The sequence below is a fragment of the Phodopus roborovskii genome, unplaced genomic scaffold (assembly GCF_943737965.1).
Source record: "Phodopus roborovskii unplaced genomic scaffold, PHOROB, whole genome shotgun sequence".
NCBI classification, from domain to species: domain Eukaryota; kingdom Metazoa; phylum Chordata; class Mammalia; order Rodentia; family Cricetidae; genus Phodopus; species Phodopus roborovskii.
Window position 1 is genome coordinate 28,935,116 of NW_026126480.1, and position 20,352 is coordinate 28,955,467.

General features: G+C 41.5%; 1 protein-coding gene across 1 annotated transcript in view; it reads right to left on the reverse strand.

The window, feature by feature from the left end:
• Positions 1–20,352, reverse strand: part of Dnah3 (dynein axonemal heavy chain 3) — a 179,165-nt gene that overhangs the window by 105,801 nt on the left and 53,012 nt on the right. Inside the window, exons 21-26 of the mRNA XM_051192820.1 lie at positions 12,265–12,381; positions 10,920–11,099; positions 9,341–9,477; positions 5,499–5,700; positions 4,380–4,472; positions 2,809–2,919 (exon numbers count right to left, since the gene is read on the reverse strand). Of these exons, the coding sequence (XP_051048777.1) occupies positions 2,809–2,919; positions 4,380–4,472; positions 5,499–5,700; positions 9,341–9,477; positions 10,920–11,099; positions 12,265–12,381 (840 nt within the window). The remainder of the gene's footprint in view (positions 1–2,808; positions 2,920–4,379; positions 4,473–5,498; positions 5,701–9,340; positions 9,478–10,919; positions 11,100–12,264; positions 12,382–20,352) is intronic.

The following is a 20,352-nucleotide window of genomic DNA, read 5'->3' on the forward strand; positions in this document are numbered from 1 at the left end:
TAGCGATGTGCTTTGGAGCCTGTTGGGGCCCCCAGGTGTGTGAAATCTGTGCAGCTGCAACTAAGCCAGAAAGCTCTCCCTCCCAATGGTTGAGATAGTGTGAGGAGCATGGGCACAATGTATGATATGGATAAAGCACCCTGTAAATAGTGGTGCTATTGTTAGTAATAATGTGCCCAGCATGTCGAAATAAAGAGCTCCTAATGTGTTCCTTGCCCATGGGCCACTGTCTGAGAAGCCCCTGGTGATGGAGATGCACCCACAGTGCTCTGTGACTCCCCTGCCCACCCCTCAGCTGTTGTCTTCCAAGCCAGACAATAGGCACACGTCAAGAATCTGAGACTCCATGCTGCTTGTCAGATGGGTTAGTTATGGATTCAAGACAGAGTCAGCCTATAATTTACAGATAGGCAATGGAGCATCCTCAGGCTTACTCAATGCCAATGGCATTGTAGTAATGGCATTGTTTTCAGGCCTTTAATCAACATACTAAGTAATTATGTTCCCATATGTTAAGCTGAATTGTTATATTAATGGACTTTAGGTCAATAGCTATAATTTGGGATTTTACTTAGCACATGATAGTATTGCAATATATAATATTCAGAGTTGCGGCAGTAGAAAGATTTGGAAAAGAAGACAAAGCTAACCAGTTCATTTATCATGCGAAATTGTAAGTTTATGATGTATACAGATGTCCTGTACAGATAAATGTGTCAAAACTTGGATTTCTTCTGCTTTTGTGTGGCATGATAGTGCAAATATTAAAATATTTAAACATCACATATTTCTTCTTTTGAGGACTGGGAATGGAACCAGGACCTTGTGTATGCCAGGCAAATGCTCTGCTACTAAGCTATACCCTAGTCTACTGTGCTTTTCATCTTCGAAGTTTTACACATTCTAATTTCTCTCTGGAACAATATGCCTTATATTTTCTACTAGGCCAGTTCGAACTCATAGTTTAGGTCTCTCTTAGACAATGATTTTATGGGAATCCTAGTCTGTCTCTCAGATTCTCTCTTCCTTCCCACATCTCTTCTATCTCTGTTTCTTCTTTAGTTCTAAGCCAGTGCCGTTTAGCACCCTTACTAGTGATCATAAGTCCATGGAAACTGACAGTTTGATTACCTTATTTACCTCTAGTTACTTTTGCCTAGTAGCAGTCTCAGCACAAAGAAATGCCAAATCAGTATTTATTAAATGAATAATCAATGGATACATGGGCAGATGGTTAGAGACTGAGGAGTAGACAGCTAAGTGATGGACATTATGTGGGTATATGTATGGATGAGTGGATGGATAAAGGATGGATGAATAGATAGGTAAGTGGGTGGGTAGTTGATAGATGGATAGAGGAAGGGATGTAATAGAAGGATGAATGGATGGATAGATAAATGGATGAATGGTGTATGTATGGATGAACAGATAGGCAGAGGGATGAATAGATGGATAGATAGATGAGTGAATGAATGGAGAAGTGGATAAATGGACACATTAATGGGTAGGCAGATAAATAATTATTTTGTGACTGTGTGTGTGTGTGTGTGTGTGTGTGAGAGAGAGAGAGAGAGAGAGAGAGAGAGAGAGAGAGAGAGATGAAAAACTTTCTCCTGTCTACATGTTAAAAAACAAACAAACAAACCAATTGGAGGATAAATGCACAGCTATTAAAGTCAGACATTTTCTATTTCTTTTCTTTTAAGATTTATTTATTTATTATGTATACAGTGCTCTGCCTGCATATATCCCAGCAGACCAGAAGAGGGCATGAGATCTCATTACAGATGGGTTGTGAGCCACCATGTGGTTACTGCAAATTGAACTCGGAACCTCTGGAAGAACAGCCTCTTAACCTCTGAACCACCTCTCCAGCCCCAACATTTTTTATTTCTGAAGTTTGGGATAATGTCATGAATGAAGCTTAACATCCATGTACTTGGCATTAGTCACACTAATTTCCATAAAATTTAACTTTGGGTAGGTACCAATCTTTTAATTTTGATATCTAAGCAAATTTAAAATATGTTTTGGTTCATAGCCAGGATTCCATAGGCAAATATCAGGGGTCTGGTGAGGTAATCATGGGAAATTATCAATGGTTGTGGGTGGAGTTGTTGTTCATTGAACATATATTTATTGAGCACCTACTACATGTTCAGCATTGCATTAAACCATATAACTGTGAATGGAACAAACATGGCCTATTCTCTGTTGGCTTCACAGCTTAATATCTAAGCACTAGCTGTTTCACTCAGATCTATTTAATCCTCCCACCACATTAGATATTACAATTTATTGCTTTTTACAGAGAAGGCTGTAAGTTGCTCATGGTCACACAATTGACAAGTAAATGTGTTGGGATTAGAAGTCATATCTACCATGTCTCGTATTCTAAAGCATTACCTGGAAATGCACATTTGGGTCTGAGGATATGCAGGCATGGAAGTGTCCTTGGGTTTCCCAGAGAAAACAGAAGGGAGAGCTGGGGGTGGACTTGGTTTGGATTGGGGGTGGGAGGAAGGGGGCAGTAGCAGAAAGAGGGAGGCAAGCACGGCCTTCTGGCCCAGGGAGAAGAACTGTTAGAAAGTGTCTCGAGTAACCCTGCAACCAAGAGCTAGTTACACTTAGCATTCTGCAGCTCAGAATTTCTATGTAGGAGAAACCATGAAGCTAGCTATATGCCCCAAAGAGAGCCCCAAATCCAGACTCCCCACAGCAACTCTGGCTTCTGAAATCCCTGTTCTAAATGACCCAAAATGGCTACTCTATCCTGGCTTTCCTCTGCAAAATTTAGTGCTCACTTACCGGCAGGGTCTCTTCAACTAGGGCTTCAGACACCTCCTTGGTCCAAAAGATGGAGGAGACACAGATAACTACCTGGCCAGGCCACTGTAAGACCCAGGCATTACGAGGGACCTGGGAAGGAGCAATGGGGTTTATTGTAGAATCAATCAGTTTTTCACCTGTGATTTAAACTGACTTTCTATTATGACCCCCTACACACACACACACACACACACACCTCATGCTGATAACAAAACTAAAATCCTCTCCCACTGTCCTAGAACTCACTGTGTAGACAAGGCTGGCCTCAGATTCACAGAGCTCTGCCTGCCTCTGCTGCCACAATACTGGGGTTACAGGTGTGTGCCACCACGCCAAGCCTGGGATTACTGATTTATGTTTTTGTCCTCTCAAGTTTGAGCAGAAGAAAAACAAACAAAATAGTCTCAACTCTGCATGATTTCATTGCTTCAAGACTGAGATTTTTAAAAGCATAATCGAGATCATGTTCAGATAGCGCTCACACCTCCCTTTTCAGTGGCTTTGTTCTATTGTGGTGCTGTGGCATGCTTTCTTAGCCAAGTCCTCCTCCCCTAGCTTTTGTGTCGTAAACTTAAGATCAGGGTGCAGCCCCAGTACCACATGGTGGTACAAACCTGTAATCCCAGCACATGGGAGTTGGAGGTAGGAGGATCAGAAGTTGGTTGCATAGTGAGTTTGAGACCAGCCTGGGCTCCATAAGACTTTGTGGATCAAGTCTGCTTGAGGCTGTAAACAGTTTTATCACAACACAACCATGTGTATCATTTATATATTTGTCTATGATGCTTTAGTGCTATAAGGGTAGAGTTAGAGACTGCAGCCAGAGTGTGGCCCACAGAGGTGGGGTGTTCACTTGACCTTTTATAGAAAAAGTGTGAACTCCTGATAGTTGACTTCACACTGGTAGCTCTTGCTCTGTGCTTCAGAATTTATCATGGAAAATGGCATTTATTTAGATTTCAAAATCTACCACATGGGATAGCAAAGTTGTTCTTGAGAACCTTTGTGTAAAGGCATTAGTAGCACATGTTTGTTTGATAAATGGAGTCTTACCATGGGGCTAGAGCCTGGAAGTAAGACACACACTTAATGAGGGAACAAACCTCAGACCCTGCCGACACAAGCCTGGCTGGAGGCTGGCTGCTGAAGATCTGTCACAACAGGTAATTTTCTCTTAGGCTTTGTGACATGCTTGGTTCCATTAAGGTTTGGGGGGGGGGTTAGAATGCCACTCACGGATGACCGAAGTGAATGCCTACCTGGAAGGGGAGCTAAATGGAGCTATCAGCTCCATGTGACAGGGAGCAGAGACCCTACCGCCATCCCACCCCCTTTCTCAGAGGGCTCTAGGTAACCCGTCTCTTCCATCACCTGCTTCTACCAGCCAACACCCCCAGTAAATACTCACTGCCCTAGGATGCACAGGATGTAAAAGGAGTCAGAGGCTCCGAGGTGGGTCTCAGTAGTACACTAAGGGTCCGTCCAAACCACTCCCCAGAGTTTCCTTTACAGTCCCAGTACCCTGGCACATGTACCCCAATCCCTGTTACCTGGACATAAGCTTTGATCCCATTTTCAATAACTTGCCGCATGCTGGCCAGCATCACCTGTTCCACCTGCTGCAGCCACTTTTCCACCATGCCCTGTGGGGAAACACACACACACAGTGAGAGGCGGCAACTGTCAATCAAAGCTGGACAGAGACCATGGGAGGAGCCCAGATCGCTCTCTGGAGTAGGACTGGGAGATTGCTATCTCTTCAAGCCACCATTCCTTGACTGGTTGCTTTAAGCTTATTAACAGTTGTCTAGTAAGTGTGCCTCCTCTAAGAGATGTTTAAAACACATTCCCTTTATGTTATTTTTTTCAAGCCAATAACTTCTTAGGAGGCAAATGAAATCCTTGTTTTAATTAAGTAAGTTTCTCCCTTTTATACTTATTTTTACATTTTATTTATTTTATTGTATGCACATGCATCTGTGAGTGGATATGTACATGTGAGTGCAGGTGCCGGAGGCCACCAGAAGCATGGCATCCCTTGGAACTGGAGTTACAGGCAGTTGTGAGTCAGCTGACAGGGGTGCTAGGCACTGAAATTGGGTTCTCTGCAAGAACAGTGTGCTGTTCTTTTCCACAGGCCTGGAAATCACTTAAAGTTTACTCATTATTGAAGGACATATGGCTCAGAGTGCCAGCATCCGCTGTAATCTCATCACCCAGAAAGTTGAAATAAGAAAGTCTCAAGTTTAAGGCCAGCCAGGGCTAAATAAGTGAGACCTTGCACCCCCCCACACCTCCAAAGGGTGTGCATATGAAAAGCCAGGTTAGGTGGTGTGAGACTCCTCACCAATTCTGTTTTGTCTGATTGGGCTCTGAAAGCATCACCAGGTTACCTGAATGTGATTTCTGTCACTGCATCAACTTTACTCCGAGATCTTTCCACAGTTTTTTCATTCCTTGGCCTCCAGTATAATCCCCATCTTAGAGATGGGTAAACTGAGGCCCAGAAAGATAGAGTAACTTTTCGTAATGATGTAGTTACTAAGTTATGTAATCCAAATGTTCCATACCCCAAACTAGTGCCTAAAAGCTTAGCCTAGGGAATCCCTCTCTAGTGTGTTCTGCTGTGGAGAAAAGAGCACCCCCCCCCCAATACACAGGGAGATTACTTTGGCTTTAACTGGGTAGATTGTCTGTATGAACGGAACAGTTTCTTTTTCTGAGCTGATCATGCCCTTGATTTCCAGGTTGTCTGTGAACTCCAGCTTGGCAATTCCCTCGAAGCACTTCTTCAAGTGTGGCTGCACACGAAGTGGGTCCTTTGTCTCTGACAATATCTCCAGAAGTTCATCATTTGATAGGAAGAAGAACCTGTTTCAAAGTCAAGAGGATATTATCATGGGAGCTCTTTTGGGGACTCACATTTCCAACAAGGGGATGCTCCTGATAGGTGGATGCTATCGAGTGATTACTAGCTGCATCCCAAGGTCTTTCCTAGGCCTGGCTCCTCTCCTCCATCACCCATCTGGTGCACAAACAACGAAGATGGTTTTGACTTGGAGAGCAAGAGAAGGAATAGGAGCAGGCAGGTATGAGCTCAGCACTTTGGGAACTGGAATGATAGCTTGGTTCTCAGCACTACTTGTATTTCAGGATTGCCTGGTGAGCACCTAAGAATTCCAATGCAAAGGTCCAAATACCCAGAGTCCCATGTGCCTGATGTCTGATAAGGTCTGGGAAAATCTTTAATGTCTTAAATCCCAACTGATCCTAACAAGCAGTCAGTGTGAAGAACCTCTAGATAAGATAATGTGAAGTATATTATATACTTGCATGAAAATGCCCATATGTAATCCAGTACAGAAACAAAAGCAGTGTGTTTGCAATGAACAGGTAGAGACATCCTCGGTTTTTTAAGTGGAGGTAGAAGCCACTTCCCTACTTGTTCAGGCTCTAAAGAAGCAAAATCAAACCTTTAAAAAAATGTTCAAGATATCAATCTCCTTTGTGAACCTGACACTGAAAATTCTATGAAGAAAAGGTCTATGGCATTATGGTCTTCCTTAATACGATGGATTACGAGTTGCCCATAGTGTTTAGTAAAGCCAGCCCACACTAAGAGGAACAATTGATTTTGGTGTCTCCTGATCCTAGGCCATTTCTCTGTCCTGCTTTGGCTAGCAGAATCTAGTGACTAGGTGTGTTCAAGTTCCAAGCTGCAGACACTAGGAGACCTTATCATTGACACTCTTGATGCTCCTGTGACCATATGAGCAAGTCTGGGCTAATCTTTTTACTGTCCCAGTAAGGGGACTCCAACCACCAGGAAAAGGATTAGGACCAACTGCTGGGTGACTGTAGTCACCTTGAATGAGCTCCAAATAGAAACACCATTCAGTTAAGCCCAGCCCACTATGCCATACCACACAATTGTGAGCTAAATAAATGCTGTTGCGAAAATGAAAAGATGTGGATTCCTTACAGACTAATGTGGTTTGATCACACCAGACCGCCTGAAACAGAGTACAAGCTGATCCTACATTCCAAACAGCTGGACAAAACAGCCCTACAGACTACAGCTAGGATATCTGAATCTTCTTCGAATCCCCCAAGACAGCGCCCCTTACCAGCAGGAAGTAGTTTGGAAAGAACGACGCCCAAATTCCCAAATATTGTGTATAAATGTTTGTTTTCATTTAATTGGACTTTGTTATATAAAATTAAATAAAAAAAATAAATGCTGTTGCTTTATGCCTCTAAGTTTTGGAGTTTTGCTACATGCAAAACAAACCGATATACTGTCTTCAGTTTTGAGAAAGCAGGAGGAGTTCAGTAACTACTTTTAGACTAGCTGAATAGTCAGTCCCTAATGAGATGCCAGTTTCTGCCATTTCTAAGTAATATTCAAGTGGGTGATCTCTATAAATTTATGTTACTTCTATTATGGTAAGGCCCAAAGACAGAGTAATAATGTAAAATCATATAACATCCTGTACTTTTAAGGTAAAATTAATTTATGTGACTATCACCACCAGTTCAAAATCAGTTAAGTAGTTGATTTTATTTTACAACAGTGCATAAACTCTTGACATATTTGTGTGTTTATGTGTGTTTAACTTAGGCAGAAATGTAGCTCAAAGAGATTAAATATTTGAGTATCATATCAAGACTCCCTGGGTTTGAGTTGCAGCTTGGCCTCTATCAGTTTTGTTTTTCCTGGGGAGGGGGGTACATCATTGTTTTCTCACTTTTAAGTCAAGATAGTAATGATGATCCCAATGTTTTAGGACTATTCTAAGAATTATTTAAGTATAAAGCACTTAGTATTGTGTCCTGGCACAAGGTGTAAGTGCCGTATTAGTGTTGTCTATCACTATTCTTATTAGGTATAGCAACAAAAGGCTGGAGCTAAAGGCCTCCAAACTGAAGAGATGGCTTAGTGGTTAAGAGTGCACTCTGCTCTTGCAGAAGACCTATCTGCTCACTCACAACTGCCTGTAGCTCCAGCTCCAGCTCCAGGGGATCCAGTGCCCCCTTCTGGCCTCTGAGGCACCTGCAATCATGTGTATGCTCTCACACATGACACACATAAATAAAATAGACATTTAAAAATATTTATAAAAGCCCAAACCTCAGGTTGTTTCTGGTGTTTAATCTTGTCTCATTGGTGTGCTTCCAAGTTAGAGTTCCTTCCACTATTTCTGCTTGCTTGTGTTGTCTAAAGCAGGAGCCACTGGCCACAAGTAGCTATTAGTATTAAATAAATTAAAAATTCACTTTCTGAGACACTTCAAAATGTACAGTGTGGTCTTGAGAGACGGCCAGCAGTTAAGAGCATTGGCTGCTCTTCCAAATTCAATTCAATTTCCAGTACCCACATGGAAGCTCACAACTGTAGTAGGGGATCTGATACCCTCTTCTGGACTCCTTGGGCACCAGGCATACAAGGGATACATGGACATATATGCAGGCCAAACACCCATGCACATAAAATAAAAATAAATTAAAAATAGCAAACAATGGCCATAAGTGGTTAATGGCTACTTTATAAGACAGAACAAATAAAGAATATTTGGGTCAACGAGAAAAGACTCATCAGAGAACACTGTGCTGAATAGATACCAAAGGAATTTCCCCCACAGAAAAACCTCAAATCATCATCACCCTAACTATAAAACCCTATACTTTTTTTTTCTTGGTAGAGAGTAAAGAACTAAACTTCATAAGAAGTTGTCTTTCAAGGCAGAGTCTCATGTAGTCCTAGCTGCTCTCCAATTTTGTAGCTGAGAATGACCTTGAACTCTTGGTAGTCCTGCCTCCACCTACCAAGTGGTAGGTGAGATTACAGGCATGAAAACTTATGTCCTAACTGAGTTAAATGGGATGGAGTGACCAGTCACAGTGGACTTGACATGCATACATGTTCAGGAGTGAGATCCCTCAGAAGAAACCCTCTAAAACTACATTGGCTCTTATGCAAAGCATTAACTTTTGTGGGAAAAAGACAAGTATTTAAGAAAATTACTGTTCCAGGAACTATAAATATTAATGCTCAAAAATTATGTGACATTTCTCAAACACTTCTGTTTTTCATGTAGCTCACTGATCTGCACAGAAAACTTATGAACCAAGAGCCATTAGTATTATTGTACCTCAATTTCATGCTGGAGAATCAGATAAATTTGCTGAAGGTCTTCAAGTGAATAAATAGAGAAGCTGGGATCCCAAGAGACTTCTCTTTAGCTCTAAATACCAGGTCTTAATCATGACCTCTATGCCCTTTAATGGACAGAAATAATATGGACTGGCCTAAGTGAAGATGTAACCCCCATAGAGTCCATTTAGCTCCACTCTAGATGATGGCCATGGAGGAATGTTAATTCCTAAATGCCAACTCTTGGGCAACAGGGAATCAGGAATGGAACAGAATCCAAATCAAACATGAAAAACTTAATTCCACCTATGTATGGTCTCAGAGGGTAGGTCCAAATGAAAAAACAATCCTGGGTACCTGGGGAAAAAGAGCCTCTTCTTCTCCAGATAGTCATTCAGCCCCCGTTGGATGTCTTCCAACAGAAGGTTGGCTTCCTGAAGCTTCTCAGTCATCCTTGGCTGGTCAGCTGCCACAAGCACCCTGGTATCTTTCACCTGGATTACACACACACACACACACACACACACACACACACACACACACACACAGGGGGGGGCAGAGGAGGGAGAGAGTAGGGGGAGGGATGGAGGGAGAGAAAGGGTGAGAATCATTATGGATTCCCAAAGTTTCAAGATTGGTCATTGTAATGAATTCATGGCCAACCCACCAACTAGTGATGCTGCCCACACAAGTAACCACTTCCTGATGTTCTCCTAGACTTCTGGGGTGACTTCTCACCCAGAATGACTGCATTCCTTCAAACATGGTAAGCTGGGTAGAGGTAGAGCATCACAAACTAACCAAACCAATTTCATCTGAACATTTTGGGGGTCTAAAACATAGACCATGGCTTTTTTTGTCTGGCCTGTAATGAACCCTTGATCAAGGAGCTTTGGGGCCATATAAGGATCATCTCCTGCCAGTTACTCTGTGGCAGAGCATGCTAGTCTGCAGGGAGAATCCCAAGTGGGCAAAGTATAAAGAGTAGTATGGGCAAGGGGTATACATAGAGTGCTTGTGAGCTCCAGAGGGTTTCCTGGCTCTCTACTGATCCTTTGGGAGGCCTGGATACTCGACTGTCCAAGCATTCTATGAGTCGCCCAACAATTTTTCTTGGCCTACACGTAGTGGGTTTCTATAACATGCAACCAAAGAAGGATAACTAACATAAAATCTGCTCCACTGGTGGGGTTATATAACTGTATATCCCCCATCCCTCACCCTTAGAATCCAGGCTACAAGTAATCCAAGCAGATACACTCCATTGAGATAAATTCTTGATTGTGTGCAACGAGTTGAGGTTTTTTTTTTTTTTTTTTTTTTCCCAAAAAAGGGAAGACTAGGTCCTCTCAGGAGATACACCTTACACACATGCAACTTATACCTCAAGGTTTGGTTCTAATGTCACCTGCTTTGGAGGTCTCCTTGACACTCCCAGGTGACTGTATTGCATTATCACAGCTTGAGTTTATGCAAGCTTGTGCATCTTATAACAGAGTTGTAAAAAAGTGGAAATCATGTTCTTTTCAAGTATTTTCTGACTTCTAAGATCATGTCTGAGTCATCACATTTGCCAAAAAAGAAAAAGAAAAAAAAATCATTAAGTAACCAAGTATCAATATGAACCACTGTTTGACTGAAATCTAAAGGGATTCTCAGCCTATGAAAAGGTTATTGCATTGCTCTATAACAAAATCTTCTGTCTCATTAGACATGATAGTCAAATAATGTAAACTTCTAAGAGTTATCTCCAGGGAGGTAAGATTTCAAAACATTTTCTCCTTTCCATATCCCATAGTTCCATATTTGAAGTTTTAATAAATTATAACAATGATGTAAAATGTCAAATTTAAAGTTTACTTGGTAGTTTCAAGGGACATAGACACTGCACCATGATAATATTTCCTGCTGATGAGACACAAGAGCTAAAACTCACCGCCTGAGCCATGAGTGATTTCCAATAACTATCCACAGTGCCAAATTTCTTGCCCTCTTCTGGCATCTGGGCTATGATGTCTTCTGAGCTGAAGATTGGTTCCAGGTACAGCCAAGTAACTTGGCATTTTAACCAGGCATCCAGATTTTCCTGTACCCGAACTAGCTTTTCTTCCCATTTCTGTTAATTTAGAATTCCACATCTGAATCAGGAATCTGGCACTCTGCAGCACACATCCAGTGAATGGGCACATGGATGGATTCATTGACTCACTTATTCACATTCAACAAGTATTTATTGAAATGTATCTCATATAGTTATTGTTTCAGGAATCATGGATATAATGAAACAAAGAGTCATTCACCTTGTGGGGCTCACATTTTAGTTAGATAATAATAATAGTCCAGGCAGCCCAGCTAGCTCAGTCGGTAGAGCATAATACTCTCAATAATATTCTTTGATGAGAGATGGTCAGGGAGACCATATATGTGTGAAAGCAATTTAATTCAACCACCTTATGAGATATTAACAAATCTATGTGGGTTGGAGAAATAGCTAAATTGATATAAGTTCTTTCCTCCATACCAGAGCTCAGGTTAAAACAAACAAACAACAAAACTGGGTGTAGTGACATATGCTTGTAATCCCTGTGCTGGAAAAGTGGAGACAGGCAGGTATCTAGGATTGGCTGGCCAGTCAGCCCAGCCTATTTGACAAGCTCCAGACTGGTGAGAGCTGTTGTCTTAAAAACAAAAACTATGATTGCTGCCCAAGACTGTCCTCTAGTTTCCATGTGTCACACACGCAAATAAATAAAATTAAGATGTTAACAAACTTCATGTTTACAGATGAAGATTGTGAAGCCAATAGTTCAAATAGCTCTCCGAGGTCATACAGCTAACAGTAGAGGTAGAACCAGAATACAGACCCAGAGGTCTGGACCCAGGAGGCCTATGTCACTTTTTCTTTTTCCCTCAAACTCTACCCCTAAGACATACCCCACCCCCTAACCTATCCTACTTCTATAGGCAATGATCAAGGAGACTAAACTCTTAGGGTCAAACTCCTAGGGTCATATGGCTCATATTCTAGATTACTATAGATTATAAAATACTTGTCAAATATATTTTTGTTTGGCATATTCAAGCCTCACCTACTCTTTCAGCAGACTGCTCCAGTGGCTCTGCCATTACTGCTCTCAGTCTTATGTGTTCATTACTCCTTTCATTTTTTCCATTCAGGGAAAGGGAAGCTTATTTTTACATTGAACTTGAAAACCCCATCTCTTCTCTGAGAAACTGAGATTTACAGGCCATAACAAGATACACAATAGCTATTTTCTTACCCGACATTCTGCTTCTATTGGCTTGATGAACACAGAGCCACACATTGTCTGGGTCTTTATTACATGATCATCGAGTAGCAATTGAATGTCATCAACCGCACACAAGATGTTTGTGTCCTGCCAATAAAGATGTCCACCCAGTCAAAGTCAAAACCATGAGACCCACCTACCTCATCTATCCCATTATCCATGATGATTCCAGAAGGTTCCAGAAGGCCTTACAGTATAGAGCCCCACCCCAGGGAGATAGATATCTACGTCTCACAAGATTTTCTCACCATAAAATATTTATTTTGAGACAGGGTCTCAATACAGATGTTTGCACTTCAGCCTCCAAAGCACAAAGTACATCTGGCTCACACTGGTTACTAAAAATACTTATTTTCAGGTAGGAGCAGTGGGCAATGTATGTTATCCCAGAACTCTGAGGGCTGAAGCTGAAGGCACTGTGCTACTTTGTAAAATCCAGTCTCAATAAACAAAATGAAACAAAACCGAAGAAACATTTACTGTTTGACTTATTTGCAGAAAGCAACCTAACCCGGACCTGCAACTACAGTTGTGGAAAAGAGAGTCTTCTTCCCCAATTGTTTGCCTCACTGGCCATTTGCTTTCCTGGTTCCCTAAGGGAGCATGAGCTCCCAATCACTGGATAATACCTAGATTCATGTATTGCAGCCAATCACAGGGGTTCTTATACCTATTTTAAAATGAAATTCATAGATTACTTTTTATTTCAGGAGTTCTTTTAAAATGTTTGGTAGCAGGTAGGTTCCACTTGTAAAGTTAATTACATTTAATCCCCTTGTAAACAAAGCTCTGCTTGCTTGTTTTTAGTATAAAGGTCATATGATAAAAGTACATAGACATGGCAGCAAGATCCTTGACCCCCAAAGCAGGGCCTCTGCTAAAGAAAGAGGTCTCAGCTGGAGAGTGCCAGTTTCCAGATCCAACTATCATGCAGAAACTTCCCAAGTATCAGCTCAGCCTTTGTCCTCTTCGGCCAGCCATTGGCTAGAGGTGAGTCTGGGCCCAATTGGGGTGGCCTCTCACCTACAACCTCCCCCCCCTGAACTCCCTGGGTTGTGTCCTGTCCCCATCGAGAGCAAAGGGTGCTCTCCAAGGGGAGCTCTGACACACCCCCACCGCGAGCTTGCACCCCCTACCCTGTGCCCTACCCTGCCCACTGTCCCCGCTGCTCTGGTTGAGAACTGGGACAAAGGGTGGAGCCAACAGTCCACCCTACTTTCGGGACTTCTCGGAGCAACTCTTTTAAAAGGAGACTTGCCTATCCATGCAGGACCACCTGTAATTTCCACCTGACCCCACCTCCAGTCCTCTGCTGGAGTCCCGGGCAGACCTATCAAAATTACACCTGACTTCTCCATGGAAACCCTCAAGGCCAGAAGGTCCTGGATAGATGTTCTACAAGTATTAAGAGACCACGAATGCCAGCCCAGCTATTATATCCAGCAAAACTCTCAATCTCTATAGATGGAGAAAACAAGATATTTAATGACAAAACCAGATTTTACCAATACGTATCTACAGAAAGTATTGGAAGGAAAACTCCAACCCAAGGAAGGTAACTACACCCACAAAAAATATAGGCAACAGATGATCTAACTACACCAGAAACCAAGGGTAAAGCAGAACAAATATATTCACAATACCACTGCCAACAACAAACCTAAAACAAACAAGCATCAATAATCAATGGTCCTTACTCAATGGTCACCCTCAACATTAATGGTCTCACCTCACCTATAAAAAGACACAGGCTAACAGAATGGATACAAAGACAGAATCCACACTTCTGCTGCATACAAGAAACACATCTAAGCTTCAAAGATAGACATTACCTCAGGGTAAAGTGTTGGGAAAAGATTTTCCAATCAAATGGAACCAAGAAGCAAGCAGGCATGGCTATCCTAATATCTAACAAGTAGACTTCAAACCAAAATTAATCGAAAGAGATGAAGACAGTCATTTCGTATTCATCACAGGAGAAGTCCATCAACACAAAGTCTCAGCTCTGAACATCTGCCCCTAATACAAAGGCACCCACATTCGTAAAAAAAAAAAAAAAAAAAAAAAAAAAAAAAAAAAAAAAACACTACTAAAACTCAAAACTCATATAAAACCTCACACACTTATAGTGGGAGACTTCAATACACCATTCTCAACACTAGACAGGACCACAAATCAGAAACTCAATAAAGAAACAAAAGAACTAACAGAAGTTATGTCTCAATTGGGGTTAACAGACATCTATAGAACATTCCATCCAAACACAAAAGAATATACCTTCTTCTCTGTTCCACATGGAACATTCTCTAAAATCGACCACATACTAGGTGGCATAACAAACCTCAACAGATACAAGAGGATAGGAATAGTCCCCTGTACCTTATCAGACCACCATGCTTTAAAATTGGAATTCAACAACAACACAAATAGCAGAAAACCTGCAAACTCATGGAAACTGAACAATGTGCAATTGCACCACACCTGGGTCAAAGAAGAAATAAAGAAAGAAATTAAGGACTTTCTAATATTCAACGAGAATGAGGACATAACATACCTGAACATATGGGACACCTTGAAAGCAGTGCTACGAGGGAAGTTCATTGCACTTAGTGCCCATATGAAGAAAACAGAAGATAGTTACATAAGAGAATTAACAGCACAACTGAAAGCCTTAGAATAGAGAGAAGTGAACTCACTCCATAGGAGTAGACACCAGGAATTAATCAACTTGAGGGCTGAAATCAACAAAATACAAACCAGGAAAACAATACAAAAAATCAATGCAACGAAGAGTTGGTTTTTTGAGAAAATCAACAAGATAGACAAACCTTTATCCAAATTAACAAAAAAACAGAGAAAGAACATGCAAATTAACAAAATCAGAAACGAAAAGGGGAACATAACAACGGACACAGAGGAAATCCAGACAATTTTCAGGTCATACTTTGAAAACCTGTATTCCACAAAAATTGAAAATGCAAAGGAAATGGACAAATTTCTGAATAACTATCACTTACCAAAATTAAATCAAGAACAAACAACTTAAATAGACCTATAACCTGCAATGAATAGAAGCAGTCATCGAAAGCCTTTCAACCAAAAAACTCCAGGGCCAGATGGATTAAGTGCAGAATTCTACCAGACATTCAAGGAAGAACTAATATCACTACTCCTCAAACTGTTCCACAAAAAAGAAACAGAGGTTCATTGCCAAACTCTTTTTATGAGGCCACAATAACCTTGGTACCCAAGCCTCACAAAGACACAACTAAGAAAGAAAACTACAGACCAATATCCCTGATGAACATCGATGCAAAAATACTCAATAAAACACAGGCAAACCGCATTCAAGAATACATCAGAGAAAACACCATGACCAAGTAGGCTTCATCCCTGGATTGCACCATATATACAAACTGATAGAAAACCATATGATCATCTCCCTAGATGCTGAAAAAGCCTTCGACAAAATTCAACACCCTTTCATGATAAAGGTCTTGGAGAGGTCAGGGATAACAGGAACATACCTAAACATAATAAGAGCAATATACACCAAACCAACTGCCAACATCAAACTGAATGGAGAGAAATTTAAGCCAATTCCTCTAAAATCAGGAACAAGACAAGGCTGCCCTCTCTCTCCATATCTCTTCAATATCGTACTGGAAGTTCTAGCTAAAGCTATGAGACAACAAAAGGAGATCAAGGGGATCCAAATTGGAAAGGAAGAAGTCAAATTGTCTCTATTTGCAGATGATATGATAGTTTACATAAGCGACCCAATAAACTCTACCAGGGAACTCCTACAGCTGATAAACACCTCCAGCAAACTAGCAGGATACAAGATAAACTTAAAAAAATTAAGTAGCACTACTTTTTTCAGATGACAAAGAGACAGAGAAAGAAATCAGGGAAACATCATCCTTTACAATAGCCACAAGCAACATAAAGTATCTTGGTGTAACACTTACCAAAGAAGTAAAAGACCTATATAATAAGAACTTTGTGGCTCTAAAGAAGGAAATTAAAGAAGATACCAGAAAAATGGAAAGATCTCCCATGCTCTTGGATAGGTAGGATAAACATAGTAAAAATGGCAATCTTGCAAAAAGCAATCTACAGATTCAATGCAATCCCCATTAAAATCCCACTACAATTCTTCACTGACCTTGAAAGGATAATAATCAACTTTATATGGAAAAATAAAAGACCCAGGATAGCCAAAACAACCCTATACAATAAAAGAACTTCAGGAGGCATCACCATTCCTGACCTTAAGCTCTACTACAGAACTATAGTTCTGAAAACAGCCTGGTATTGGCACAAAAATAAACAGGTAGACCAATGGAACAGAATTGAAAATCCTGATATTAACCCACACACCTATGAACACCTGATTTTCGACAAAACAGCTAAAATTATACAAAGGGGCAAGGACAGCATCTTCAACAAATGGTGCTGGCACAATTGGATGAAGGTGTGTAGAAGACTGCAGATAGACCCATGTCTGTTGCCATGCACAAAACTCAAGTCCAAATGGATCAAAGACCTCAACATCAATCCAGCCACATTGAACCTCTTAGAAGAGAAAGTAGGAGGTACCCTTGAACAAATTGGTATAGGAGACCGCTTCCTGAACATAACTCCAGGGGCACAGACACTGAGAGCAACAATTAATAAATGGAACCTCTTCAAACTTAAAAGCTTCTGTAAGGCGAAGGACACAATGGACAAGACCAAACGGCAGCCCACAGACTGGGAAAAGATTTTCTCCAATCCTATATCCGACAAAGGGCTGATCTCCAAAGAACTCAAGAAACTAGTCAACAAAACACCAAATAACCCTATTTAAAAATGGGATACAGAACTGAAGAAAGAATTCTCAATGGAGGAAATCAAAACGGCTGAAAGACCCTTAGAAACTGCTCAACATCCTTAGCTATCAGGGAAATGCAAATCAAAACAACTTTGAGATACCATCTTACTCCTGCCAGAATGACTAAAACTAGAAAAACCAATAATGACTCATGTTGGAGAAGATGTGGAGAAAGGGGAACACTCCTCCACTGCTGGTGGGAGTGCAAACTCATACAGCCATTTTGGAGATCAGTATGGCGGTTCCTCAGGAAAATGGGAATTAGTTTACCACAGGACCTGGCAATACCTCTCTTAGGCATATACCCAAATGATCCACATCCATGCAACAAAGACATCTGTTCAACTATGTTCATAGCAGAACTGTTTGTAATAGCAAGAACTTGGAAGCAACCTAGATGGCCCTCAATTGAAGAATGGATAATGAAGATGTGGTACATCTACACAATGGAATACTACTCTGCAGAAAAAAAATAATGGTATCTTGAAATTCGCAGGCAAGTGGATGGCACTTGAAGAAACCATCCTGAATGAGGTAACCCAGTCACAAAAAGAGGAACACAGTATGTACTCACTCATATATGGATTTTAGACCTAGAGCAAAGGATTACCAGCCTATAATTCATAACACCAGAGGAAGTAGAATACAAGGTGTATTCTAAGAGATTCATATAAAGTCCCTCACAGAACCAGGAAGGGACAAGTCCCCCAGAGCACAGGGGAAGTGGGGGGGGCAGCGAATGGAGAGAGAAATAGGAGAAAACGAGGGGGAGGAAAGGAAAACACATGTGACTAGGAAGATTGAGTCCAGTTAGGAATAGAAGACAGGAAAGAGAGAGAGAGAGAGAGAGAGAGAGAGAGAGAGAGAGAGAGAGATTGAGAGAGAGAGAGATCATAAAAGAGGGAGCCAATATTGGTTTGAAGATAAAATTGAACCCAAAGAAAGGTCTAGAGACCTACAAGACTGCCACCAACTAACAATTTGAACAACCATGGAAAGGCTACCATAAATGACCTTCCCAGATAGTGAGATCAACAACTAACTTATCCATGGAGCCCTCATCTAATACCTGTTGGAAACAGTAGCAAACACACATACATAAACACTGAGTCGAACTAGAACCCAGATGCAAATGGACAGGACAAGACCAGGCTGCAGAAACACATAGAGACAGCTGACCTGAACAAGGAGGAGCTAATGGGCCCCCAGACTGATAGCTGGGAAGCCAGCATGGGACTGACTCAGGCCCCCCTGGATACGGGTCTCAACCAGAAGGACTGAGCAGTCTATGGGTCCTCAGACAGTGGAGCCAGGATGTATCCCTTGTGCACAAAAGGACCTTGCGAACACATCCCCCATGGAGGGATAACTGCCTTAACCTAGAGTCAGGACAGAAGCCCTTAGTCCCTACTTCACATGACCTGTCAGATCTACATGACCCCAACTGAATGGCAGTCCCCTACATATGGAATTGGGGTAGGTGGATGGGAGGGGAGGGTGGTTAGGGTGCATGTGAGAAAGCAGAGAGGGTAAAAGGGAGGGAGCCAGAGGGACCTGGGATTTACATGTAAAATAATAAATTAAATAAATAAAAAAGTACATAGAAGTGTAACCCCAACTTGGAAACTTCTATCTTATACATTTGGTGAGTTCTATTATATAAGGGTATTGTGTCTTCAGAGTCAGTTCCTATGGATGGCATCATTTCCCCTGAGCCATTGTGGCAGATAGACTGCTAAGAGTCTGCTACCTACAGCAAATCTGATCTTGCATGATTTGAGTTTGCTTCCTTCAAGCCTATAGACATAGATGTAGATGCAGATATGGATGATGTAATTGTAGATATAGACTAAATCTGGCTTAGGATGTATTCTTCTATCTTTTCTCAGTGTGTCTGGAAAGTATGTCTAGCTATTCATAGACTGGCATCTTCACTGTCATTTTGGTATTGCTTCTTGTTGATAGCTACTTCAGTCATAAACTTTGAGATGGATCAGGAATAGTGAACCTGCTCATAGGTCCATGGCTTCATCACAGCCCAACAGCCTCTAGAGCAGTGTCTCACCCAATCAGAATGTGCGGTCGCAATGGAACCCATGAGACCCAGCCTTGTTGGGAGAGACCCAATAATGAATTCATTTGAGTCTAGTTCTCTTGCCTCCAATTGGCTCATGGATGGTTCTTGTCCAAAGATGAAACCAAGGTATTGTGACCATCAAACTTCAAGGAAGAAAGAAGTCATCGGAGGATGACATGTTGCTCAGAGAGAAGGGAAGTGCTCAAATCTCCAAGATTTTGGTTCTATGTTGAATATTTAAAAAAAAAAATAGAGTATTGGAGGTGTGGCTATGTAGTAGAGTGCTTTCCCAACAAGAATAAGGCTCCGAGTTCAAACTCCAGCACTATGGAAAAGAAAACTAGGAGGACAAGTGTAGATGTTCAGGCACCCAGACGGTGAAAGAGCAGGAAAAGAAATCAGTTGTGATTTTCTTTAAGTATCCCAAATGATTCTAATGTGCAGTTAGCATTTGAGATGCTGTTCTAGGTGCCAATGGGGACCAGTATGTGAATATCTACCTGTGCCCTCCACAATGTACTAGGCAGCAGCCCCCATATCTACCCTATGCTTCACTATAAGAGAAAACTAGACCCTGGGGTTATTGAAGCAAATACATTTCCACATTCATTGCACAAGCTCATATGCAAGCACCCATATGTAAGCACCCATGAAAATGAGGAAATTTATATTTTTTACAATTCAAACTGATATGTCTGGGAACTTGTTAGTCCTGCAGAACCTCAGGCCTCAGGGTAGTCTCCACAAATCAATTTAAAGAGATCCTGGAAGAATTCCTGTACACATTAGCATTTAGAAAGTTAGAATGTGTTATTGTCAACCTCAGATGTTCTTCTCGGGTCTTGAGTTGGTGTGTGTGTGTGTGTGTGTGTGTGTGTGTGTGTGTGTGTGTGTGTAGTTACACAAGCCTGTGTTTTTCTTGAGACATGCTAATTCAGGAGACTCACTCCATTTCTTTGCACTAGGCCAAAAAACCTTTTGATTTCAAGATGCACGGCTCCAGTGGAGTGTGAAAGCTAGGATGATGGGGGACAGGCAGGCAGAGGCAATGCACATGCAGAGGGTTATTCTTCTGTGAGGTCCGTTGTAATACTGGATGAATTAT